At 39.8% G+C, this 26523-nt stretch overlaps 3 protein-coding genes across 4 annotated transcripts in view; 2 read left to right on the top strand and 1 right to left on the bottom strand.

Moving 5' to 3' along the window:
* TK2 (thymidine kinase 2) overlaps positions 1-26523 on the top strand; it is a 1024677-nt gene that overhangs the window by 233038 nt on the left and 765116 nt on the right. The gene's annotated exons all lie outside the window — the stretch shown is intronic.
* The window catches only part of KCTD19 (potassium channel tetramerization domain containing 19), a 108333-nt gene that overhangs the window by 22892 nt on the left and 58918 nt on the right, over positions 1-26523 (top strand). The gene's annotated exons all lie outside the window — the stretch shown is intronic.
* LRRC36 (leucine rich repeat containing 36) overlaps positions 1-26523 on the bottom strand; it is a 71569-nt gene that overhangs the window by 19684 nt on the left and 25362 nt on the right. Inside the window, exons 2-7 of one of the 2 annotated variants that reach the window (XM_084960063.1) lie at positions 25844-25971; positions 21335-21527; positions 20465-20561; positions 17132-17220; positions 4339-4466; positions 1814-1865 (exon numbers count right to left, since the gene is read on the bottom strand). In XM_084960063.1, the coding sequence (XP_084816189.1) occupies positions 1814-1865; positions 4339-4466; positions 17132-17220; positions 20465-20561; positions 21335-21527; positions 25844-25971 (687 nt within the window). The remainder of the gene's footprint in view (positions 1-1813; positions 1866-4338; positions 4467-17131; positions 17221-20464; positions 20562-21334; positions 21528-25843; positions 25972-26523) is intronic. The other variant, XM_084960064.1, reaches the window with a different exon arrangement.

The raw sequence follows: 26523 nt of genomic DNA, 5'->3' as shown, positions 1-26523 counted from the left end.
CTGGCCTCGCTCAGTAGGTTAAGGATCCAGTATTACCACAAGCTGCACCATAGGTCACAGAGGTGGCTCAGATCCAGTGTTGCTATGGCTGTGGCATAGGCCTGCAGCTATAGCTTCAATTTGACCCCTGGCCTGGGAACTTCCATATGCTGCAGTGTGGCCATAAAAAGAAAAAAAAAAAAAAGAATTCAGCAGACAAGCTTAACATCAGATTAGACACAGAGGAAAAGAATGCTAGTACATTTAAAGGTGGGGCAGAAGGAATTACCCAGAATGCATATCAAACCAAAAAAAGAAAAAGAAAAATATAAAAGAGAAGTTCCTGCTGAGGCTCAACGGGATCAGCTGCATCTTGGGAGTGCTGGGATGCAGGTTGGATCCCAGCCTGGCACAGTGGATTAAGAATCCAACATTGCCACAGCTATGGTTTGGGTCAAATCTGCAGCTTGGATCTGATCCCTGGCCTGGGAACTCTATATGCTGCAGGGCGGCCAAAAAAGAAAAAAATGAAAGAAAGAAAGAAAAATATAAAAGAATAAGAGACAAAGAAGACAGACCGAAAGTTTCTAACATGCATTTACTTAATCAAGAGTCTCCGGAGGACAAGAGAGGAAAAAATAGGATACAAAAATTATCAAACGGGATAAATAAAAACAAGTCCACCCATCATAGTGAAACTTTAGAAAATCAAAGACAATTAGAAGATCTTAAAAGCAGTCGGAGGGGGTGAGCAAGAATAGAATACAGTGGAATATCTTCAATATTCTGAAATAAATAACTGCCAACATAGAAATTTATATGCGGAGTTTCCATCGTGGCACAGCGGAAATGAATCCAACTAGGAACCATGAGGTTTCGGGTTGGATCCCTGGCCTTGCTCAGTGGGTTAAGGATCTCAGGTTTCTGTGAGCTGTGGTGTAGGTCGCAGATGAGGCTTGGATCTGGCATTGCTATGGCTGTGGCATAGGCCAGCAGCTGTAGCTCCAATTAGACCCTTAGCCTGGGAACCTGCATATGCCACCGGTGTGGCCCTAGAAAGACAAAAAAGAAAAGAAAAGAAATTTATATCCAGCCAAAATACTCTTTAAGAATGATAGCGAAATAGGGGTATCTTCAGACAAACAAAAGCTGAAAGAGTTCATCACCAGTAGATCCAAGCTAAAGGAAATTCTAAAAGATATACTGTAAGCTAAAACAAAATTGTCTCAGAAGAGAAATCTGGGGGAAAAAAAGTAAAGTGCAAACAAAGTGGTAAATACATGGATAAATTTAAATGAACACTATAAAAATAGCATCTTGTGAGTTTAAAAAAATACATAGATCATTAAAATCCATAATAGTAATATATAAATCAGGACAGATTAAAAGAGTGAAGCACTTTAAGGTCTTTGAATTATCCAAGAAAAGAGTTAAAGTACTGACTAATTTTAAAGTTGAACAAGTTAGGGACACACATTATAGTTTAGGTAATAATACCAAAAGTATAGGAAGAATGTAATACTTATAAACTAGCAGGAAGAAAAAAATGGGTGATTAAAACATAATAAATCCAAAAGAAGGCAAGAAACATTAAGAAAAAGAAACAAGGAATAGTCAGCCAAATAGAAAAAGAACAAAGGAAGTGAGAATATCTACTCTTCAACCAGAAAAGCCTCACAGGTCACTAGGCACCTGGGATAGCACATTATGAAAACATTAAAGAATTCATTATGTACTGCCTCAGGGCTGAGATATTTCCATCCTCCCCCAAATTCCATCACATTTAGATTTCTCTGATTCATGCAGAGAAAAATACTTTGAGCAAAATATTTACCATCTTCCTGGTGGTTGTCACTTGGTATCTCCCTTCCTGCCACTTCTTGCACCTAAAAAAGTTTAAAAGTTTAGGAAAAGGGAGTTAGTAGGCATTCAGACATGAGCTTACCAGACCAGGGGGTTTCAGAATATTTTCCTATTAGTAAGCAAGTCCATCTTTGCAATCTAGGGAAATAGACCTTCAAGAAAATGCCCAGATTTAAGCCTATTTTATTTTTATTTTTCAAATGATCGTAACCACAGCATATGGAAGTTCCTGAGCCAAGGACTGAATCTGAGCTGCAGCTGCCACTTATGCCACAGTTGCAGCAACACCAGATCCTTTAACCCACTGTGCCAGGCTGGGAATTGAACTCACACCTCTGCAGTGACTTGAGCTGCTGCAGTCAGACTTTGAAACTCCTGTGCCACAGCAGGAACTCCATGTATATTTTAAAATAGCCACAGACTTCTCTTGTGGTGTAGCAGGTTAAGGATCCATCACTGTTACTGCAGAGGTTCTGGTTGCTGCTGTGGCTTGGGTTTGATCCCTGGCCTAGGAACTTCCATATGCTGAGGGTATGGCCAAAATAAAGTAGCCACAATACAAAGAGATTCTAGAGTTGCTTTGGAGCAGGAAAGGAGATGCCTTGAAAAGACAGAGTATCCTTAAATGATAAAGGACATACCAAGCAGTGAAATGTTTTATTTGCTCTGCTTTAGGTAGCTCAGAACAGAAGTCAGATGGTAAAACCTTTTCCAACTTAATTCTGTTTAAAAACTCCCATACTTATTTTTACCTCTGGTAGAGCTGAGTATCAACCATAGGAGCTATGGGACTTTTTTTTTTTTTTTTGGGTCTTTTTGCCTTTTCTAGGGCCGATTCTGCGGCATATGGAGATTCCCAGGCTAGGGGTCTAATCTGAGCTGTAGCCACCGGCCTACGCCAGAGCCACAGCAATTCGGGATCCAAGCCGCGTCTGCAATCTACACCACGGCGCACAGCAACGCCGGATCCTCAACCCACTGAGCAAGGCCAGGGATCAAACCCGCAACCTCATGGTTCCTAGTCAGATTCGTTAACCACTGCGCCACAACGGGAACTCCACTATGGGACTTTTTAATAGGCTGAAAATTAATTCTAAGGCATCATTAAGCAAGGATTGATACAATGTACAAAGCCATCTAGAGTTTGCTTTTTAAAAACTCATCTTCAAGTATTTGTTATCTTTTTGGTAATTACACAGAGAAAGAAATCCGACTTCCTATTTCTTAAACTAAGAAAACATATAGCAGGTTATTCAATGTCCTTTTTTCTCTCACTTCAAGAAGTAATTTCAGAGATTTTTTTTTTTACCTTAAAAAGAGCTATTTGAGAGCTCCCATTGTGGTTCAACTGGTTAAGAACCCAACTAGCATCCATGAGGATGTGGGTTTGATCCCTGGCCTTGCTCAGTGGGTTAAGGATTCAGCACTGTCACAAGCTGTGGTGAAGGTTGCAGATGTGGTTAGGATCTAGTGTTGTTATGGCTGTGACTGTGGCTGGCAGCTACAGCTCCAATTCGACCCCAGCCCAGGAACTTTCATATGCCACGGATGCAGCCTTAAAAAGGAAAAAAAAGTGCTATTTAAACTGTAGGTTAGAGTATGCTTTATCTTCATTTCCTTTAAAATAATACCAAGCGTTTTCAAAAATGGCAATTGAAATAGTTTCTAAATTACTCAAGCATAATCTCCAAAAACAAGGCAAGCAACTAAATGCTAATCTGTCCTTTTATAAAATGAAGGTATTACAAATTCAACCTGAAAAGAAATCTTACTATATTTTTACTTGTACAGTGTTGATTATCCAAATTGTGGATTAATCAGAGCTCTTCCTTCTTTCTCCTTCTGGCTATTTTCAGCAATTTTATTGCTCATAATTTATCAAAGAAAATGCAGAAAAAGGGAGAAGTTGAATATAAGGTAATCCATTCTGCTTCCTGCATCATATTCATTCATATAAATAAGTAATGAACTCCCACAAAGCTTATTTTTAATTCTTCCCCATTTTGCATGACATCCTCCTCTTTACTGCCCACAATTTCTATGCCATCTTTACCCCTTACCTTTTCATGTTCCAAAAAGAGGCAGCAGTGGAAAACCACCCCTGAGATGTTAAAATTCAGGAATTAAAAGGCAGAGATAGAAAATGTGAGAAGACAGGTAATAGGAGATGGAGACACTAGGTAGAGAGGAGAAATTTTAAAACCAGCCAAAACCTGTAACAGTAGTATCCCTGTTTGAGGGCCAAAATGCCTGGCATAAATGTGCTAAAATTATTATATATAAACATACTATCTTTGATCAGGTTAGTGGGGGAAAGGGAAAGGAGAGACTGAAATTAATGTAGAAGGTCCTTTGCATCCTGTCTTGCCCTTTCCTTTTAAAGGGTCTAACATAACTTCATCAAACAAGTCCTCTTGGGCCTTCAAAGATAACTGAAGGTCCACTGGATTAATAGTATTAATAACTGACTAGTTAACAGGAAAGTGAATACATTACCTGTGTCCCTAATGGGAAAGTGTCTAATTTCTGATCTGGTATACCACTGTCCTGGGCTGTGGAAGTACTTGTTGGGGAATCCTTTATTTCCGGGTTGGGGAAGGGAATAAAAAGTCCTTTGTTGGAGTCTGTGTTAAAAAAAAACAATGAAGCACTTTAAAGGCAACATGTCTTATGGAAAGAATACTAAAAAGGAAGTCATAAGATTGAGAGCTTCTAGTTCTAGAGCTACTACTTAGAAACCAAGTGAATTTGGACAAATTGCTTAATCTCTTCTCAAGCTTTCCACTTATAAAACAGTGACGGTAAAATCTAAACTGCCTATCTCCTAGAGTTGAAGAGAGGTTAAAATAAGTTAATGGATAGGAAATGGCTTCATAAATTCTGAAGTGCTCAACAGAAATTAAGAAGAAAACAAATACTTTACACATTTCTGAAGTGAATATGTGTTGAACTTTAATACCAATTCAACATTCCTAGCTATGGGGAGAAATGGCAGGAAATCGACTCCTGATGTCAGGCATCTCCAGGGCTTTAATCAGTAGTCTGCAGTGATTTGTCCTTTCAAACCAGCTTCATTCTGCCTTGGTTTCCACATTTGTAAAAAGAAAAAGACTAATTAGGGAGTTCCCATAGTAGCACAGCAGAAATGAATCTGACTAGTATCCATGAGGATGCAGATTCCAACCCTGGCCTTGCTCAGTGGGTTAAGGATCTGGGGTTGCCAGGAGCTGTTGTATAGGTTGAAGACATGGCTTCGATCTGGTGTTGCTGTGGCTGTGGCCCAGGCCATTGACTACAGCTCTGATTCCACCCCTAGCCTAGGAACTTCCATGTGCTACAGGTGTGGCCCCAAAAAGACCAGAAAAAAAAAAGACAAAAAAACAAAACTAATCAAGATCTGTTTCATAGATAAGAATGCCATATTTGGGCCTTACAAAGTGCTAGTTCTGCTAGTTCCTATGTGTAGGCTCTGTCAACAGAAAGCTACTATAAGGCAGGGCAACTGAGAGCACAGAGTGAGAATAAAGCCAGCCTTTTGAAAATCTAGCCTCTCAGTCCATTTGGGTCTTTAAAATGCTTCTTACTTCTGAGTTGCTTTCTGGGAATGAAATACCCTATTATTTCAATACAAGATGTTCTTCCACCACTGTACTTGACAGAACTGTTTTTCTCAAAGTGACATAAGCTCTCAAAGTTTATGTTCTCTGATTCTTTTGCAATAGCAACACAGGAAAAAAAAAAAAAAGAAGGTGAAGCAGAAATTTCTGTTTATATAACCTGATTCTTAGTAGAAAATTAGAAAGGTTAGTAAGCTGTGACTTTGGATTCCAGGCTCCTCTTACCCTTTTTCTATAGAATAACACAAACTTCCCAGGTGTCCAAGACCTTGCTCCATCCTGGTTATCCTACCTAGCTAGTGCTATTTTCTAGATTCACAGATTCTTTTTCTTTCAACCTAGCTCTCGCTTCAAACAAATCCCCCAAGGTCTGAAATCTGCTGAATGCTGTCGTACCTTCTCTTTGGTTTCAGCTATCACCTTAAGAGAAAAATTTGTTTCTTTGATTTTCCCTCACTCATGTCAAATGTCAATTACCAAGTTCAATAGAATCACTTTTTTGGGAGAGAGCTATTTTAATTGATACATAATGTGCATGCCATACAAGTTACCCTTTTACAGAATACAATTCAGTGATTTTTAGAGTATTCACAAAACTGTACAACCATCACTACCTTCTACTTTCATCACCCCAAAACAAACTCTATTGGCTATCACTCTCAATTCTCTCCTCCCCACCAGACCCTGGCAAATATCAATATACTTTCTGACCCTATGGATTTGCCTATTCTGGACATTTCATACAGATAAAATAACAATGTTTGACCTTTTATGTCTGGTTTCTGTCAATTAGTATGATGTTTTCAAAATATACATTGTTACATGTATCAGTACTTCAACTCTTTTTAGGCTGAATAACATGCCTTATATGGATAGGCCATATTTTGTTTCTCCATTCATCTGTTGATAGACTTTCTGGCTATTATGAACAATGCTGCTTTCCATTCCTCTACGAGTCTTTTGTGGACATATGTTTTCATTTCTCTTAGGTATATTTCTAGGAGTGAAATTGCTAGGTCAAATGGTAACTCTAATTTCATGAGGAACTGCCAAATTATTTTCCAAAGGACGTATACCATGGAATTCCTGTCGTGGCACAGCAGAAACGAATCTGACTAGTATCCATGAGGATGCGGTTCGATCCCTGGCCTTACTCAGTGTGTTGGGAATCCAGTGTTGCTGTGAGCTGTGGTCTAGGTCACAGACATGGCTCAGATCCCTCATTGCTCTAACTGTGGTGTAGGCCGGCAACAGTAGCTTCTTTTAGACCCCTAGCCTAGGAACCTCCATGTGCCATGAGTGTGGCCCTAAAAAGCAAAAAAAAAAAAAAAAAAAAAGTATACCATTTTATTTTCCCACCAGAAATATATGAGAGTATCAATTTTTCCACATCCTTGCCATCATTTGTTATCTGTTCTCTCAGTTCTAGACATTCTAGTGTGTGTTCAATGGTATCTTCCTTGTAGTTTTGATTTGTATTTCCCTGCTTGCTAGAAAAGTTGAACATCTTTCATGTGTTGGATAGTTGCATATCTTCTCTGGAGAAATGTCTATTCAGTCCTTTGCCCATTTTCTAATTGGGCTGTTTGTCTTTTTGTTATTGAATTATAAGAGTTTTTAAAACAGAATGGATACTAGGCCCTTGTCAGACATAAGATTTGCAAATGTTTTTCTCCCACTCTGTGGGTTTTCTTTGTACTTTCTTGATAATGTCCTTAGAAGCACAAACGTTTTAAATTTTTATGAAGTATGATTCATCTGTTTTTCCTTTGGTTGTTATGCTTTTGGTGTCATACTCAAGCTATAGGCTCAATCCTAAGAAAGATAAACTGCCACTTGCTCTGCCACATTATGACTAAGCACGTTATATACCACTATCAGGAAAAATCAGGAAAAAGAAGCAATTCACATTCTAATTTTTTTGTCTTATACTTCAACTTCTTCTCTTTTCTCTTCAGATGTAAAATATATCCAATACTTAATTCCAAAAGTGTATTTTTTTAAATTTTAAAATTTTTTTTTTTTTTGCTTTTAAGGGCTGTACCCACAACATAGAAGTTCCCAGGCTAAGGGTCAAATTGGAGCTGCAGCTGCTGGCCTACGCCACAGCCACAGCAACACAGGATCTGAGCATCATCTGTGAACTAAACCATAGCTCACCACAAACATCAGATCCTTAACCCACCGAGCAAGGCTAGGGATTAAACCCCCACCCTCAAGGATCCTAGTCAGGTTTGTTAACCATTAAGCCAGGAAGGGAACTCCAAAAAAAGCAGATGTATTTTTGACATTGTTGTCCACTCCACATTTTTACACTCATATAACCAATGTGAGAGGACCATAAATCAATATCTTTTTTATTACTGAAAAATTTTTGCTATTTGTAATGACAGAAAAAATGGCTTTATAATGCTGATACAGGTGACAAAGAACTAAGAGTTGGATACTTCAATTACCAGTAATCTTAGGTGAATGAACCCCTGCTTCACACATTTGGCCAAAAACCTTGCAATCCATCTGTTGCTGAAAAGGGATGCACTGCCCAGATTCCTTTCAAGGGAGGACTTGATTTGCACTTCAGAGTCTGTCCCAGCTACAGAGAACTACCTCCTGATGTCTTGCCCTTCCAGAGGCAGTCCACATCCAGCAACTCAATGGGGCTCAGACATTTTAATATGGGACATTCTGAGGGGCAGTCCTTTTCAACCCTCCTTCTTCCACTTACCCCTGCTTTGGATGCTGATCTCTAGCAAACATCTTTTTTTTTTTGTCTTTTGTCTTTTTAGGGCTGTGACCACAGCATATGGAGGTTCCCAGGCTAGGGGTCTAATCAGAGCTGTAGTTGCTGGCCTACGCCACAGCCACAGCAATGTAGGATCCCAGCCACATCTGTGACCTACACCACAGTCCACGGCAATGCCGAATCCTTAATTCACTGAGCAAGGCCAGGGATGAACCTATGTATTCATGGATGCTAGTCAGATTCATTTCCACTGAGCCACCATGGAAATTCCTCTAGCAAACATCTTATATCCTAGATTCCACTGAGATAAAATTTTAAGAGCAGAAATAATGGGTCTAGCACTAGTTAGAAGAACTGCCATTTCCTTTCAGTTCCTAATCCCCAGTGAAAACAACTTAATCCCTGACTTCTAAAACATTAATATATGTTAACTATTGTAGATATGATAATAATCATTTTTTCACACCATGAACAGACTGCCTGTAATTTTAGTAACTTTGTGTTTTTCCCCCTTAAATATCTGATATGTATTTTATTCACAATTCAACTCTTTGAAGTTTGGCTTCCCTTAGCAATATATTGCAGTTAAAAACACTTAATGTTTTATTTCCAAGTTTTCTTCTCATATTCTCAAGGATTTAATTAATCTGCATCTCCTCATTTGCATTCACACTATCATTACCACCCTATGTCAGGACAGATCCTCATTATCCCCCACTCGGACTACTACTTCCAGTTGCTTCCCATCTAACTAAGCTTGAGTTATCTCTCTAAATCACACATTTAATCATGCTTGCCACCTAAAACATTTGTTACCAATTTTCAAGAGACTAAAATGAAAATGTTTAGTAGGAGTTCCCATCGTGGCGCAGCAGAAACAAATCCAACTAGGAACCATGAGGTTGCGGGTTCGATCTCTGGCCTTGCTCAGTGGGTTAAGGATCTGGCGTTGCCGTGAGCTGTGGTGTAGGTCACAGACTCGGCTCGGATCCTGCATTGCTGTGGCTGCGGCTGCGGCCGGCAGCTATAGCTCCAATTAGACTCCTAGCCTGGGAATCTCCATATGCTGTGGGTGCAGCCCTGGAAAAAGACAAAATAAAAAAGACAAAAAAAAAAAAAAAAAAAAAAGGAAAAAGAAAATGTTTAGCAAAGAGGCGTTTTACAACTTGGCTTTAGTAAAACACCTTTGCTCCAGTTATAAGCTAAGTCAACTTCCTAATCTGTCTCACTTGTTATTGCTGCTTCTTCTGTTCTCAGTGTATTGAACACCCAACTATGCCCACTGAATTCTATTTGAATGCCCAACTTAAATGTCTCCTCTTTCATGAAACCTTCTTCCAGGTCCCTAGTCAATACTAACTGCCATTGCCTCTCCATTATAGTTTTTATCTCTACCACAGTGGAACTCATTTCTCAGCCTGACTGGTAACCTAATCATCTATCTGAATCAGATAAATCTCTGGCGTGAAAATATCTAAAGATTGGACACTGTTGTATCATTTCCTAATATGCCTAGCCTCTCACACAGGAACTGTCTAATAGTCATACACTTATTTGCTAAATTGCTCTCATCTCCATTATGGCAGAGATTGTCACTTGCCCCCAACCATACCCATTACTCACCTCTAATGAACTTCTGATGCCAACATCTAAACTTTCTTAAGAGAGAGAAATGAACATCTTTTTTTTTTTTTTTTTTTTTTTTTTGTCTTTTTGCCTTTACTAGGGCTGCTCCTGCGGCATATGGAGGTTCCCAGGCGAGGGGTCTAATTGGAGCTGTGGCCGCCAGCCTATGCCAGAGCCAGAGCAAGGCGGGATCTGAGCCACGTCTGCAACCTACACCACAGCTCGCAGCAATGCCAGATCCTTAATACACTGAGCGATGCCAGGGATTGAAACCGCAAGCTCATGGTTCCTAGTCGGATTTATTAACCACTGAACCACGACAGGAACTCCTGAACTTCTATCTTGTTTAAGCCACTATGTTGGGAGGTCTCTGCTATTCCAAACCTGATTTTTTTTTTCTTTTTAGGGCCACACCTGAGGCATATGGAAGTTTCCAGGCTGGAGGTCAAATTGGAGCTGCAGCTGCCAGCCTACACTACAGCTACAGCAACATTGGATCCAAGCTGCATATGTGACCTAAGCATAGCTTGCAGCAACACTAGATCCTTAACCCACCGAGTGAGGCCAGGGATCAACCCGCATCTTCATGGATACTATTAGGGCTCATTTCCACTGAGTCACAATAGGAAATCCCAATTATCTTTAGTAAGGCATCCATTGCTTTCCAATAATCTGACCTTCTACATAACACAAATCTTCTATCCAAACCACATCATCACTCAACTGCCTCCATAACCTGCTATGCTCATTACCACTTTCCCATAGTTGTTCACCCCAATACTGCCAATCATAGTGCTCTCCTCCCGCTTTTAGGCCATCCCAGCACATTCAAGAATTTAAGGGCAGATGGCTTTGTTTTTCTATCTGCCACAAAACTTTTCCCCATTTGCTCCTCACACACTCTGAGCTTCTTTGGCATATGCCTTTTCACATAGTGTTTCTCAAACTCAATATTCTTATAAACTCTGAGACTATGAATCCAGTTTAAGAAACATGAATTTAAGAAACTCAGTATATAAAAAGATATTCTAAAAAGCAGCTTATCCCAGACACCTATGGTCAATCAATCTTCAACAAAGGAGGCAAGAATATAAAATGGTTGAAAAAGCCAGTCTCTCCAGCAAGTGGTGAGGCAAAACTAGACACCTACATGTAAATCAATGAAACTAGAACACATCCTCACACCATGGACAAAAATAAACTCAAAATGGCTTAAAGGCTTAAACGTAAGACAAGACACCATAACAGCTATTAAGTATGATAGCTATTAAGTAAGCCTGTTAAGAGACTATTAGGGTCCCCACCCTGGCCTGCAGCCCACCTGGCTACACTGGGAGTTAGTGCAAAGACTACTCCCATGCACTGGGGAAAGGAGAGGCCTCACTCCTGACTTGGCACCATGTCCCGGGTGCTGCAGCCCACTACCAAGAAACTTCGGGGCATCTTCTTGCTATTTGGGGCTTGGTGTTCCTGAGACAGCAAGAATTGTGATAAATTCCTTGATGCAAAGATCTTGCAGGAGTTACTGATATGGCTGACCATAGGTATGTGATCTTAATACCTTGAATGAGAATTTCATAAGAAGATATGTCAACTTTTTTTTCTTTTTTAGGGTCTCACCCAAGGCATATGGAAGTTCCCTGGCTAGGGGCTGAATTGGGGCTGTAGCTGCCGGCCTACCCTGAAGCCACAGCAATGCCAGGTCCAAGCCGCATATACAACCTACACCACAACTCACGGCAACTCCAGATCCTTAACCCACTGAGCGAGGCCAGGGATCAAACCTTCATCCTCATGGATACTAATCAGATTTATTTCCGCTAAGCCATGATGGGAACTCCAGAAACATCAAGTTGTAATTCAAAGGATCTGCTTTTGCAAGATCCTTTGCCACAATGGGGCAATTAAGAAGCTGGCAAGGCGGAGATCCTGTTGTGGCTCAGTGGTTAAGGAATCCAACTAGGAACCATGAGGTTTTGGGGTCGACCCCTGGCCTCGCTCAGTGGGTTAAGGATCTGGTGTTGTTGCCATGAGCTGTGGTGTAGGTCGCAGGTGTGGCTCGGATCTGGCGTGGCAGTGGCTGTGGTGTAGGCTGGCGGCTACAGCTCCGATTCGACCCCTAGCCTGGGAACTTCCATATGCTGCGGGTGCAGCCCTAGAAAAGACAAAAGAAAAAAAGAAGAATCTGGCAAAAATAATTACACTTCCAAGCAACATTGTTCCTTTTCTCTTTTTTGTTTACTTATCCAGATCCTAGACAAAAAGATTCATATCAAGGGATTATATTCTTGGAGATATTGAAAAAAGATTCCTGGGTCTTGAAAGATAATTACTAGAAATATGCAGGGGAGGAATAAAATTGAAGGGTGTTTTTCTGAGAGAACACCATTTATCAGATTTATCAAGAATTTGAAGATTTATGTAATAAGATATAGGTGGTCCTTACTTTGCACCATTTCAACATGCATGAGTATCAGTTTTCACTGTCCCTCAACAACATGGCTGAATTTTTAGTTGTTACAATACTAAGTGAATTATTGCATAAGGTTTTTTTTTTTTTTCATTTTCTTGGGCTGCTCTCGCGGCATATGGAGGTTCCCAGGCTAGGGGTCCAATTGGAGCTGTAGCTGCCAGCCTACACCAGAGCCACAGCAACACAGGATCTGAGCCGAGTCTGCAACCTACATCACAGCTCACGTCAACGCCGGATCCTTAACCCACTGAGAGAGGCCAGGGATCGAACCACAACCTCATGGTTCCTAGTCAGATTCATTAACTGGGCCACGACGGGAACTCTGCTGCTAGCTCTTTATTCCAAAATCATTGTGCAAATAAAAGATATGCATCATGAACAGTAACCAGTTACATTACTTCCTTCAAAGTCTTGGTGATTAGTCACTGAATGTCCATGAGTAACAGACAGTAAAGCATGTAGTTATGTTGCCTCTTTGTCTCCCAGTAATAAACCCATGTGACATTTTACAAAATTGTATAATCAGAAGAGGAAATTGGTCAACAAATAATGACAGAAAAGCAAAGAAATGAGAAGTGATAACACTCAAAGTAAAATTAGATGTGGTTGGAAGATTTTAATATAGCCACAGCAAAGCAAAGACAGGACAAGACCTAGGGCTACATGAAGCTATAGTACAAACTATATTTAAGTCTGATGAATATAAAAACAAGGTAAAGCTGGGAGTTCCCATCATGGCACAATGGAAACGAATCTGACTAGGAACCATAGGTTGCCGATTTGAGCCCTGGCCTCACTCAGAGGGTTAAGGATCTGGCATTGCCATGAGCTGTGGTGTAGGTTTAAGACGTGGCTCAGATCTGGCATTGCTGTGGCTCTGGCATAGGCCAGCAGCTGCAGCTTCTATTTGACCCCTATGCCTATGCCCCCATATGCTTTGGGTACGGCCCTAAAAAGCAAAATAAATAAATAAATAAATAAAAATAAATTTAAAAAAATAAAAATAAATAAAAACAAGGTAAAGCTACTTCAACATCTTTTAGTTTAAACTGCACCAGGAAGAGAAAGCTATGGTTGAAATGCAGCATTTATTTCTACTTTGGATTGAGGACTATCAACAAAAACAAATCCCAATCACTTTGGCATTGAAGTCAGTTGATACACTGAAGGAAAATGCTAATTACAAGGACAACTGTTTATTGCCAGTAAAGGCCGGTTTCAGAGTTCCTGTTGTGGCTCAGTGGGTTAAGAACTCGACTAGTATCCATGAGGATGCAGGTTCGATCCCTAGACTCGATCAGTGGGTTAAGGACCCGGTATTGCTGCAAGCTGTGATTTAGGTCGCAGACGTGGCTTGGATCCCACATTGCTGTCGCTATGGTATAGGCTAGCAGCTGTAATTCTGATTCAACCCCTAGTCTGGGAACTTCCATATGCTGCAGGTGCAGCCCTCAAAAGACAAAAGAAAAACAAAAAGATTGGTTTCATCATTTCAGAAGTCAACATGAAATGATTAATGTTAAGCTATCTAGGAAAGCTGCAAGCTCAGATAAGGATGTTACTGTGGGGAGTTTCCTGGTGGTGCAGCAGGTTAAGGACCTGGTGTTGTCATTGCTGTGGCGTGAGTTGCAGCTGTGGCGCAGGTTTGATCCCTGGGCTAAGAATTTCTGCATACTGTGGCCATGGGTGCAGCCAAATAAAAAGGGATGCTACTGTGAAATTTGCACCCAGATTCCAAGAATTACAGGCAGTCCTCACTTGTAAAATAGTGCAAAAACTGCAGAATTTTGATACAATATAAATGGAATTATCGAAGATGAAGATAAAGATGACCATGGGAATATTAACACTGCTGCCATTCAAGAAACAGTTCTAGATATTCAGGAAGCAGGACTTAGGGAAGGCAAATGTAGTTTTAAGTGAGGAAAGTGATTGTAGAGGATGAATATGTCTCAGAGGAAATGATGTTGATGAACTTCACACGGAAGGAACACTCAGAGATGTTTCATGACATTGACAGCACAAAGGATAAAAATTTGGAAGCTGATTCAGACTTAGAAAGGAGTATGAAAATTTTCTGAGGCATAGAAAAGATGCTAACTCCACACTGCAAGTTATAAATGAGAAGAAAGCAAGTACTTTTCAAACTACTCTTGATACATTTTTTATAAAGAAAACAAAATTTAAAAAAAGATTATTAGGAAAGGGAAAAGAAGGCTCATTAGTTGTGAATTAACCTACACTATATTATACTATTCCATAGGGTATAGAGGTATAGTGGATTCAGCTGGACTTTAGGGGAGGGGCTGCATCAAACCTCACTCTGGTTCTGAGCCTGAGTAATGGGAAAGTGGTGGTAACACTAATGAAACCCTAAGAGCTGTTCAGGGCTTGGAGGAAAGGGATTCATTGGGGGTTTTAATATGTTTATCTTGAGGGGCTGGAAAATAATCCAGTACTGATCCCAAGTATCTATTAATAGTTGCTCAACAGAAACGGTGGACTGGTACAGAGAGACAGGTACAGCTTGTCAACGCTAGACCAGCATATTTATAAGTCATCTACAGGAGGAAATAAAAGAAAGAGATGAAATGAACAGGGCAAACAGTAGAGAAAGAAGAGAGTCTGAAGACATAGCCTAAGTATGCTTATTTTAAGGGTAAGGGAAAAGAGAGAGGGACCTTTGAAAGAGTCAAAGATTATGTGGTTAGGAGAAGAGGATTAGGATCCAAGACAGTGGAGTTTCCCTGCCATCTTAAATGATTGGTGGGAAAGCACTGTTTTCAACAACTGAGCTAGTGGGAACTATTTTCCAGAAAGTTTTCTCCTGGCCTGTGGCATGACCATTAACAGGGTATAACCACTTTAGTCATATTGAATTACCAATAGTGCTTACAGGCAGCACTCCCAAGGGAGCTAGCACAAACATAATTTTCAGTGAAAAGCAAAGCTCTTTAATGTTTCAAAGTAGAAAAATAAATTTTGTATTAAAAAAAAACTAGGCAACAGCTGGAGCTTCTGAGAACCTTTAGCAATGGGTCCTATGTCTAGTAAAGCAGTTTGATTTCAGTAGAAACTGTGCACTTCAAAACATTTTAATTTATGGAGTGAATTTTTGTGTGTGCTAATAACACGACAGAAATGAAGTTTAATTGCGATCATACAAAAAGAGGCAGTCAAATTATGCTTTGCTGTATCTTTGTCTTTCTGGAAATGGATATATAAATGCTTAGACTTAGAAAAAGACAGGAAAGCTGTATACCAAATTAACTGGCATTCTCTTTAGGGGATAGGCTTATGAGTGATTAAAATACTGTTCTTGGAGTTCCCATCGTGGCTCAGTGGTTAGCGAATCTGACTAGGAAATATGAGGTTGCAGGTTAAATCTCTGGCCTTGCTCATTAGGTTAAGGACCTGGTGTTGCCATGAGCTGTGGTGTAGGTTGCCAATGCGGCTTGGATCTGGCGTTGCTGTGGCTGTGGCGTAGGCCAGCAGCTACAGCTCCGATTGGACCCCTAGCCTGGGAACCTTCATATGCTGCAGGTGCGGCACTAGAAAAGACAAAAAAAAAAAAAAAAAAAAAAAGTCCTTCATGTTTTTCAGTATTTTCCAAAATTATTCTAATACGTCCTGAATTTTGAAATACTAAAAATGCTATTTTAATTAAAGCAATCCATGATCCATTGACTTACATGCACTGAGACAACCAAGAAAGGAAAACAAAAACCATACCTTACTATGGCTTATTTCACCATCAAAAACTGTGAAAAAAGGAGTTCCCGTCGTGGCGCAGTGGTTAACGAATCCGACTAGGAACCATGAGGTTGCGGGTTCGGTCCCTGCCCTTGCTCAGTGGGTTAACGATCCGGCATTGCCGTGAGCTGTGGTGTAGGTTGCAGACGCGGCTCAGATCCCGCGTTGCTGTGGCTCTGGCATAGGCCGGTGGCTACAGCTCCGATTTGACCCCTAGCCTGGGAACCTCCATATGCCGCAGGAGCGGCCCAAGAAATAGCAACAACAACAACAACAACAACAACAACAAAACTGTGAAAATAACTTCTCAATGTCCACATGGATAGAAAAGAAGTCAGAAAAATAAAATACTGTATGTTACAAACAGAAAACCCTTAATATCTAAACGACAGAGTCAATCCATTAGCTATTATTGAGATTTTAACAATTTTTAGAGTTTGTATACAATTCAACAGACTCTTCAAAGGGACAGAGGCCTTGATACAGAAGTTGTCTCAAGTCAAAGGTCATCTGCTGAGTGCCAAATTAATTGGTAAGGGCCCACTGTGTGCAATTTCTGCAGTGCAAAGCTTTCTCCTAGCCTGTGGCGTGACCACTGATGTGGCGTAACTACTTTATTCACGTTGGATTACCAATAGTGCTTACAGGCAACAATCCCCAAGAATATAGCACAACACAAAAGATTCTGCAGCTGCAAAGGTTCAAGGTGGAGGAGCCTATTAAGACCAAGGGTGTGAGATGCATTGATGCAAACGAGTCCTGAGTCTCTGGCTAATGAATCCTGCGACTGGCAATGCAGTTTTCAGGATGTACGAATGATGTAAAGTGATGTAAATGAAACTGAACTCTGAGTAGAGCTTGTGCACTCTGATGGATTCTGGCTTTGGCCTGGCTCAATAAGTAGGGCCCTTTTGGCAGTGAAAGAAAGGAGGAAAAACACAAGCCAGTAAATCTTGTGGTTGTTTCAAATCTATGTTAATTTCTCAGCTATTTTGTCTTCATCTTACCCAAGACTGATCATGAAAACAGAAACAACTAATGTTTTAATCATTTTGTGATCAGAGAGGGAAAACTTACCAGTTTCAATCCTGCTATCAACATCAATGTTGACTTTTGATACAGAGCTCTCATGTGTTACACAGTTTTTCATTGTCTTCTCCCTAGAGCTGTCACATTGAATAATTCATTTAAAACTCAAAAGAACCTTCTGAGATCACCAGAGTAAAGGCTATTTCGAAAACATTATTTCGGGGTGATCACATCTTTTTAAAATGCTCTAGAATATATTAACAAATGTTAAATTTAAAACTATTTTTAAAAGGTCCATAATATTTTCATTAGGAATAATGGAAGAGAAAGACATTACAGTTCAGCCTTTAAAGTATGAAAGCCTTTAAAGTATGAAAACCCATTGTGGCTCAGTGGTAATGAACCCAACTAGTATCCATGCAGGGTCAATCCCTGGCTCTGCTCAGTGGATTAAGGATCCAGCGTTGTCGTGAACTATGGTGTATGTAGATCACAGATGTGGCTTTGATCCTGAGTTGCTGTGGCTGTGGTGTAGACTGGAAGCTGCAGCTCTGATTTGACCCCTAGCCTAGGAACGTCCATGTGCCACAGGTGTGGCCCTAAAAAATAAATGAAGTATGAAAGCCAGATACAACATTGCAAATAACTATACTTAAGTTTTTTTTTAAGAAGCATGAAAGCCAGAAAATTCAGAACTTACTGTTTTCTTGACAGAGGGAATAATATTTTATATTATAAAATGATATTTTCTTTTGAATCAAAAAACTCAGGGAGTTCCCATCGTGGCTCAGTGGGTAACGAATCTGACTAGGAACTATGAGGTTGCGGGTTCGATCCCTGGCCTTGCTCAGTGGGTTAAGGATCCAGCATTGCCATAGCTGTGGTGTATATCGCAGAAGTGGCTCAGATCCCGCGTTGCTGTGGCTGTGGTGTAGGCTGGCAGCAACAGCTCAGATTAGACCCCTAGCCTGGGAACCTCCATATGCCTCGGGCATGGCACTAGAAAAAAGACAAAAAAAAAAAAAAAAAAAAAAGAATTAAAAAACTCATAGTTAGGACACAGAAAAGAAGGTTCTGCTACCAAGAATTATAATGGAGACAAGTATAGCCATTAGTTAGAAAAAGAGACGAGAAAGGCAGTGTTTGCACTTGATTGATATAGTACAGTAAGATTGGGAACTACAGTAAGTACAGACAGCCTAAACTTAGCCAGGCACTTCACACCCACCATTCCATTTAATCATAAAATCTGTTGGTCTATTATCTCCATTTTATAGGTTGGGGTACCTGGAATTCAGAAAGACTTTAAACAAACAAACAAACAAACAAACAAAAACAGAGTTTCTGTTGTGGGTCAGTGGTTAAAGAATCCAGCTAGGAACCATGAGGTTTCGGGTTCAATCCCCGGCCTTGCTCGGTGGGTTAAGGATCTGGCGTTGCCAAGAGCTGTGGTGTAGGTTGCAGACTCGGCTTGGATCCCGAGTTGCTGGGGCTCTGGTGTAGGCTGGTGGCTACAGCTCCGATTAGACCCCTAGCCTGGGAATCTCCATGTGCCTCGGGAGCGGCCCTAGAAAAGACAAAAAAAAACAAAAAACAAACAAACAAACAAAAAAAACCCAAAAAACCTTTGCACAGGTTTGTAGAGTTTACAAGGTATTAATGTTAATAATGAGCACCTGAGCAACATTTTACTTCTGTTTTGCAATTGCTATAAGGTAACTAAACAGAAATAAAATGGTGATAATTATTTGCCTAACTAGTAACTTTATTCAGCTATACATTAATTCACCTCTGTATTTCTATAGAAAACAAGGTACCCCAATGCATTTAAAACAGGAATTTACAAATTTCTTCTAGGGAAGAATACTTAATGTTCTGTGGATATTTTTATATTTTATCAAATTAAAATGGTATGTATAGGAAGCAAATTACTAGAAGATAAATATCATATTTTATTATTAATATGTATTTATTTTATAATATATAAACACAAATATAAAATACACACATACATATACCTAAGACTAAGAGGATATTTACCATAATTAGTGTTTATTTCTCGGTAGTAGGATTATGAGCTGTTTATTCCTTATGGTTTTTTCTGTACATTTCATATTTGCAACAATAAACACACATTACTTTTACCATCAGAAAAAATATATTAATAGATACATCTATACATGTGTATAGGTACACAGATGTCTGGAAGGATGTATACCAAACAGTAGTTAATTCAGTAGCAGAATATGGGGTAATTTTGACTTTTTCCCTGTACCTTTCTTTTTTTTTTTTTTTTTGCTTAGAACAACACAATTTAATTAGGTATAGTTCTGTATGTCAGAAGTCTGACACAGGTCTTGAGTGAGCTAAAAATCAAGATGTCAACAGAGCTGTCTTTTTTTTGTGGTTAGAAATTCTTTTTTTTAATTATATATAATGATTTTTATTTTTTTCCATTATAGCTGGTTTACAAGGTTCTGTCAATTTTCTACTGTACTGCTATCTTTTGTCCTTTAAGGGCCATACCCACGGCATGTAGAGGTCACCAGATTAGGGGTCTAATTGGAGCTACAGCTGCTGGCCTACACCACAGCCACAGCAACGCCCGATCTGAGCCTCATCTGCAACCTATACCATAGCTCACGGCATCGCCAGATCCTTAACCCACTGATCCTTAACCTACTGAGCGAGGCCAGGGATGGAACCCGCAATCTCATGGTTCCTAGTCGGATTCGTTTCTGCTGCACCACAATAGGAAGTCCTCCCTGTACTTTCCTATATTATTTAAATTATAATAAATTTCTGCTTTTCAAAAACAATAAAGCAACTTTTTGGAGAGGAGTAGAAGATATGGTACTTATTTTGATAGGATTTAGGCAACAAGAAATAGAAAAACCTACCATTCAGATAATTTAGTTTCAAGGTCTGTTTACTTTTGGGTTTGAAAAGAAATGATTCCCTTATCATTTTTTAACAAATTTATCTCTAACTATCCTTCCTATGGTAATGTAATCTTCCTAATTAAATAGGAAAAGGCCATGTGCCAAATCTATAACTCTACCAAAAAAGAGTTGGTAAACATTTATGGGGATGAAAGTAATCTCATGATATCCCTATGCATGAACTCTGAACAACTTTAGAGAATTTACAACAATGATATCCAAAGCAGATCCACTAACTGGAGAAAAGAAAAATGTTCCCATTGAGGGCCAGATTTGTCCCAGATAAATCTCAATATGCTGAATAGATACTTTTATTTCTGATCTGATGATTCTTAAAACTTGTAGAAATTTCTGCTGGAAAATGAAGAAAGTTATGCAGGAATTCACTACTCTCTGTACAGAACCAAACTAAAAAAAAAATTGTAAAGAATCTTCTTACCTTTTTTTCACCTCTAAAAGAAAATTCTCACTGTTGCCCAACTGACTAAAATGCAGCTTGGCAGCTTTTCTCTCACTTTCTCGTACAACTCGGTCATCTGGAGGCAAAAACCGTGGTCTGAACATGTTTCTTTTTTGGAGTAAACAATAATGGGTCATAAAACCATATTCACAGAGTAAAAACTAAAGATCAGTCTCATGTTTTGTTAGAGACAGGTCACAAAATAATGCTATTATGTTGTCATGAGTAGTAACTCAGGGAGACTATAGGGATACCATAGCAACAACTGCCATATAAGTAGTAACTACCTCTGCAGGAAAGTAGAGCTTGGACAGCATACAATCCAAATGGCCTAATCTTAAGGCTGAAAGTTACACCATTTCTGAAAGACTTTACTTAAAATTTCCCTACAATAACTTTCCCAGGGACATGTAACACCAAAGTTTGTAACAAGAAATGTATGCTCAAGAAAATTATAAAGAAATATAGACTAGCTCATTTGAAGGAATATTTATTGTTCCTTGCCAATTAAGCCCCAAAGAGTTGTGTTTGTTTTCTATTGCTAATACAGTTGCAGAGTTGGGGCATCTGGAAAAATAAATCTCAACCTGGAAATTTTTTATTGGGGAGGAAATGGTGGTGAACCCATTAACTGAAGAAAACTAAAGCTGGAAGTAACTGATAAAATCATAAACTGTCATTCAATAAACAATAAAAAGACTTGTCATACATCCTGACAACACAAACGAGTTACATAAATATTGACAAATATATCCTGGCAGTCCACACTCTGAGCCAACATCCAAAGGTTAGGAGGAAGCTGGTTTAAAGTAAGATTCTGGGGCAAAGAACAGGGGAGGAGGGTCTCACCCAGTTTCTCCAGAGTTTGTAGCATGTACACAGCAAAGAGCCTATAATCTGTATCTTTCCTGACAACAGGATTGAGTCTCAAATCTAGTTCTTTGAGGAAGGGTAAAGGCTGTAGGCGGGACACCTCCACTAATGAAGGAATGTTGTTATAATATAAATTCAGGTCTTGGAGTGAACATAAATACTGGATGCCCTGCAAGGAAAAGACCACATTGTGAAACTGCACATTGGGAAGGACGAGGAATCTCTCAGAAAAAGGTGGAAATACAACTATAACTTTCCATCCTTAAATAAAACTTTCCATCCTTAAATAGTTACCTGAGTCACACATGAGAAAGGCAGTGTTGAAATTCCCGTTTAGTTGCCTGAGAATAAGAATGCTGCAACCCATGGGCACTGGATGTACTACCTATACATTAAGTAGTTCATAGATCGGATACATTGCCTGCTTTATAAATTTTGACATCTAAATATCTGCTGCCAATTTTCTACTTCTGTTACCCCCCATCACTCTCCCAATGCAATCCTTCCCGGTGGTAGCCAGGCCAAGTCACCTTTGCCCTTCTCTCACCCTTGCCACACCACTTTGCTGAACCCAGAAGCTCTTCCACTTAAAAGAGGGAGGGAGGCAAAAGAGATGGTTCTGGAGAGAAGGGCATGGAAAAAAAATTAAGTGTGTATGCATATGTTATTATATCTCAAGAACTCACTTTGAGGGTCAATGGATGCCAAGACAAAACTTCCCTACTGGACCAGTTTGGAGCCCCTTTTGTCCGTATTTCCCCCTTTAGAGTTACTGCTCCCTATCCTCCAATCGGTTACTTCTTGGTAGAAACATTCTTCCTTCTTCTGTTCTCCTTCTGTGGACTGAACATCCTCATCCTTCTACTTCTCTAGCAACAGTACAGTCAGATCTGGGAAACTTAGGAGGAAAAGCCACAATTTTCCTTCCTTGCTAAAACCTCCTATTGAAAATAATTGCTTAATTTTCATGTATTTGACGAATTAGGTGCTTTTGCCCAATGCCAAATTTCAGGGCAATATTTCAAAACATGTTCATATATGTATAATCATATACTTCCAATGGTAAAAATGTTTACCATAAAAGGAACTCTGTCATTGAGTTATTTCAGAAAGGTAAAATTATTTTCCATCATATATTTATAAAATAATGTTCTTATTCTTCTCTCATTTAAAATTACCCTTTTTGGAGTTCCTGCTGTGGCACAGTGGGTTAGGAATCCAACTGCAGTGGCTTGGGTCACTGCAGAGGCACAGGTTCAATCCCCGGTCCAATGTACAGTGGGTTAAAGGATTCAGCATTGCGGAGTTCCCTTTGTGGCTCAGCAGTTAAGGAACCCGACTAGAATCCATGAGGACATGGGTTCGCTCCCTGGCCTCACTCAGTGGGTTAAGGATCTGGCTTTGCTGTGAGCTGTGGTGTAGGCTGGCAGCTACAGCTCCAATTCAACCCCTAGCCTGGGAACCTCCATATGCCGCGGGTGCAGTCCTAAAAAGACAAAAAATTTAAAAACAAATAAAATAAAATTATCCTTTTTACTGCAGAAAGTTTAGGAAAGCTCAAAGATATATTCAAAACATTTTTTTTCCTTTTTTTTTTTTTTTTTTTTTTGTCTTTTGTCTTTTTAGAGCTGCACCCGCAGCATATGGAGGTTCCCAGGCCCAGCCTACGCCACAGCCTCAGCAATGCCAGATCTGAGTCAGGTCTGCAACCTACACCACAGCTCATGGCAACGTTGGATCTTTAACCCACTGAGCAAAGCCTGGGATTGAAGCTGCAACCTCATGGTTCCTAGTTGGATTGGTTTCTGCTGCGCCACAGTGGGAACTCCCAAAACATTTCTGAATAGAACCCTGTTTACAGTTTGATACGTTTCGGGAGTTCCCGTTGTGGCGCAGTGGTTAACGAATCCGACTAGGAACCATGAGGTTGCGGGTTTGGTCCCTGCCCTTGCTCAGTGGGTTAACGATCCGGCGTTGCCGTGAGCTGTGGTGTAGGTTGCAGACACGGCTCGGATCCCGAGTTGCTGTGGCTCTGGTGTAGGCCGGTGGCTACAGCTCCCATTGGACCCCTAGCCTGGGAACCTCCATATGCCGCGGTAGTGGCCCAAGAAAAGGCAAAAAGACAAAAAACAAAAAACAAACAAAAAAAAAATACAGTTTGATATGTTTCTTTCTGGCTTTTTCAGTTTCATTAACTTCTACACTGGGAAAGGATCAATGGTCAGGAGTAGTTATCAGTGCTTCTGGCTTCACACTCAGGGCAGTACACCATCAGGACTGGCTTTAAATGTCTCATGTTTCAGTTCAAGTAATTTTTAACATCCCAGTGTAAAAGTCAAGGAAATAATTTGTCTTCCTCTCACATTTCCCATTTGGCATGAATTCATGTATTCCCCACTGCTCTGCTAGAAATAATTACAAAACAATCCCTCCACCCCAGGAAAGTTAAGCAAAATGAGATGAATATATGCAGAGATAAATCATAAATGCAAAAAATTTAGAACACTAACATTTACTAAATGCTTTTATATGCCAAACATTGTATCAGAGTTTTACATATGTTCTATTTAATTACATGTGCTAATTTCATTAATCTTCACAACAGTTTTCAGCCAATTTACAGAAATGCAAAGAAAGGGAGTACAAAAACAAATTAAAGCAATATTCACTCGGGTTTTTTTTAGTCTGAAAAGAATAAACAGATAAAAATACATATGAGGAGACCTAGGCAACTCTGTACTAATACCTTCTGAAATTGGTGTGCCAAATACAAATGGCTGTTATCAAAGAGTCTAAAGACCAAGTTCAACTTGGAATTTCTGCTTTTAGAATCCTAGCTGGAAATTTGATCTAGCTTGAATTTCCTGTTTTAGGGCCCTTAGTTTTAGACCTCAAGATTGTGTCTGGTTTGTGTTGAAAAGTCTTCCCTGGGAGTCCCCATTGTGGTGCCGCAGAAACTAATCCAACTAGTTTCCATGAGGATGAGGGTTCGATCCCTGGCCTCACTCAGTGGGAATCTGGGGTTTCCATGAGCTGTGGTGCAGGTTGCAGCCATAGCTTGGATCCCAAGTTGCTGTAGCTGTGGTGCAGGCCAGTAGCTCCAATTCGACCCTTAGTGTGGGAACTTCTATACGCTGTGGGTGCGGGCCTAAAAAGCAAAAAATAAATAATAAAAAGAAATTTTTAAGTTTTCCCCAAGAAATGAAAAACTGGTGGAATAATCTAGATCATTAACCAATCCTAGATAGTACCTCTAAGTCTCTTGCTTTTAGTCTTGCAAAGAGGGGCTTTACCAAGACAGACCCATAGCTGGGCAAAAAGGGAAAAGTATAAGAAATACCACTTGGGTGGGGGTCTACACAAAGAAAACAAAATTTGCATCTCCATGTGTACACATGTTTATGTTTGTAGAGCTCTCTCTGTGTTTTTGTTAATCCTCACACATTCCTCTTAAGCATGCTCCCACCTATTTTCCTGAATTTCCCTCTGTTCCACCATCCCCTGGCTTAGAAAATTTTTTTATTTTATTTTTTTTTTCAAGACCAATCATTTCCTCCTTACTCCTAGGAAAAAACTCACAGTAACAACTTAAGCCAGTGTTTCTCCATGTGTGTTTTGTGCACCAATATCATCAGAACCCCCTGGGAATGTCCTGAGCAGGCCATAGATTTATTAACTCAGAATCTCTCTCAGAAGAGGGACTAAGAGGAGTTCCCGTCGTGCTGCAGTGGTTAACGAATCCGACTAGGAACCATGAGGTTGCGGGTTCGATCCCTGGCCTTGCTCAGTGGGTTAAGGATCTGGCGTTGCCATGAGCTGTGGTGTAGGTTGCAGACACGGCTCAGATCCCGAGTTGCTGTGGCTCTGGCGTAGGCCAGCGGCTACGGCTCCAATTCAACACCTAGCCTGGGAACCTCCATATGCCAAGAAATAGCAAAAAGAAAAAAGAAAAAAAAAAAAAAAAAGAGGGACTAAGAATCTGTTCTTACAAGTGCTCCTCATAATTTTTTTTTTTTTAATTTTTTGGCTGCCCCTCAGCATATGGAGTTCCCAGGCTAGGGATCAGATCCAAGCTGCAATTCCAACCCATGTCACAGCTGAGGCAACGTCAGATCCTTAACCCACTGTGCCAGACAGGGGATCAAACCAACCTGCGTCCCAGCGCTCCCAAGACACTGCCAATGCCATTGCACCACAGTGGGAACTCCTCCTATTTTTTTTTTTTAACAGGCATTAAGAATTGTACTATTGCCCTAGGCAGTGATGGACAGTTTTCTCTCAGTATATAAGGAATTTTCAATATTTTCAATATTTTATATTAAAAATGTGAAACATAAAATCAAAGGAATTTTACAGTGAATAATTTAGTTTGGAAACATTTATAAGGAAGATGCTATACTCTCCTGGTTGATATCTTTTATTTATTTCTTCCCATCCAAAAAATAAATTGAGCTGAACTGACTAGTCATAGAATATAGAACTTACCTTCAGGCTAGTGATCAAATTTCTTGATAAATCTAAGGATCGGAGGTTTTTAAAATTTCTGAAGGCATCACCAATGGAATGGATTTTTCCAGCATAAGATCCCTGCAATGAAAGAGACTCCACCAGTTCTGAAAAGAGATCATCAGTAGATACATTATAATCTCCGCTTGGATAAACAGCAGAGTCAGTGAAAACAGGCCTTCCTTCCTCCCATATCTCATCTGTGAAAGGTCCTACATTCAAGGCACATAAGAAGATCAGATCAAAAAAAAAAAAAAGAAGATCAGATCTTCCTTTCAAAAGCAGCAATATAGTCTAATTGTGATGCCATGCCTTGATTTTACTGAACACTTGAGTTTCTCTAATTACCCTGAAGGATGTAGTAAAAGTCTCTCCCAAAGTTCTCAAAACAAACAAATCCAGCAATCTCATTAATAGAATTTAGCCCTATAGATAATCCTCACAACATTTTGTCAGGATATATAGTATACACCACAAGGATATCAATTGCAGAAAGGTTTTAGGATAGTGAAAAGGAAGGAAAGGAAGAAGGGAGAAGGGACAGAGGGAAGGAAAAAGGAGGCAGAGAGAGAAGGAAGGAGGGAGGAATAAAAAGAAGAAAAAGAAGACTGTCAAAGGCCCCGTAAAGTTGAAAAGTAAAACTAGATGGCTGAAGTAGC

The sequence above is a fragment of the Sus scrofa genome, chromosome 6 (genome assembly GCF_054392235.1).
Source record: "Sus scrofa isolate SSC_HxYL_T2T_F1_AM1 chromosome 6, Sscrofa_HxYL_maternal_Yorkshire_Landrace_v2.0, whole genome shotgun sequence".
In the NCBI taxonomy this organism is placed as follows: Eukaryota; Metazoa; Chordata; class Mammalia; order Artiodactyla; family Suidae; genus Sus; species Sus scrofa.
Note: the sequence above shows the minus strand (reverse complement) of the source record. Positions and strands in the feature narration are given on the sequence as shown.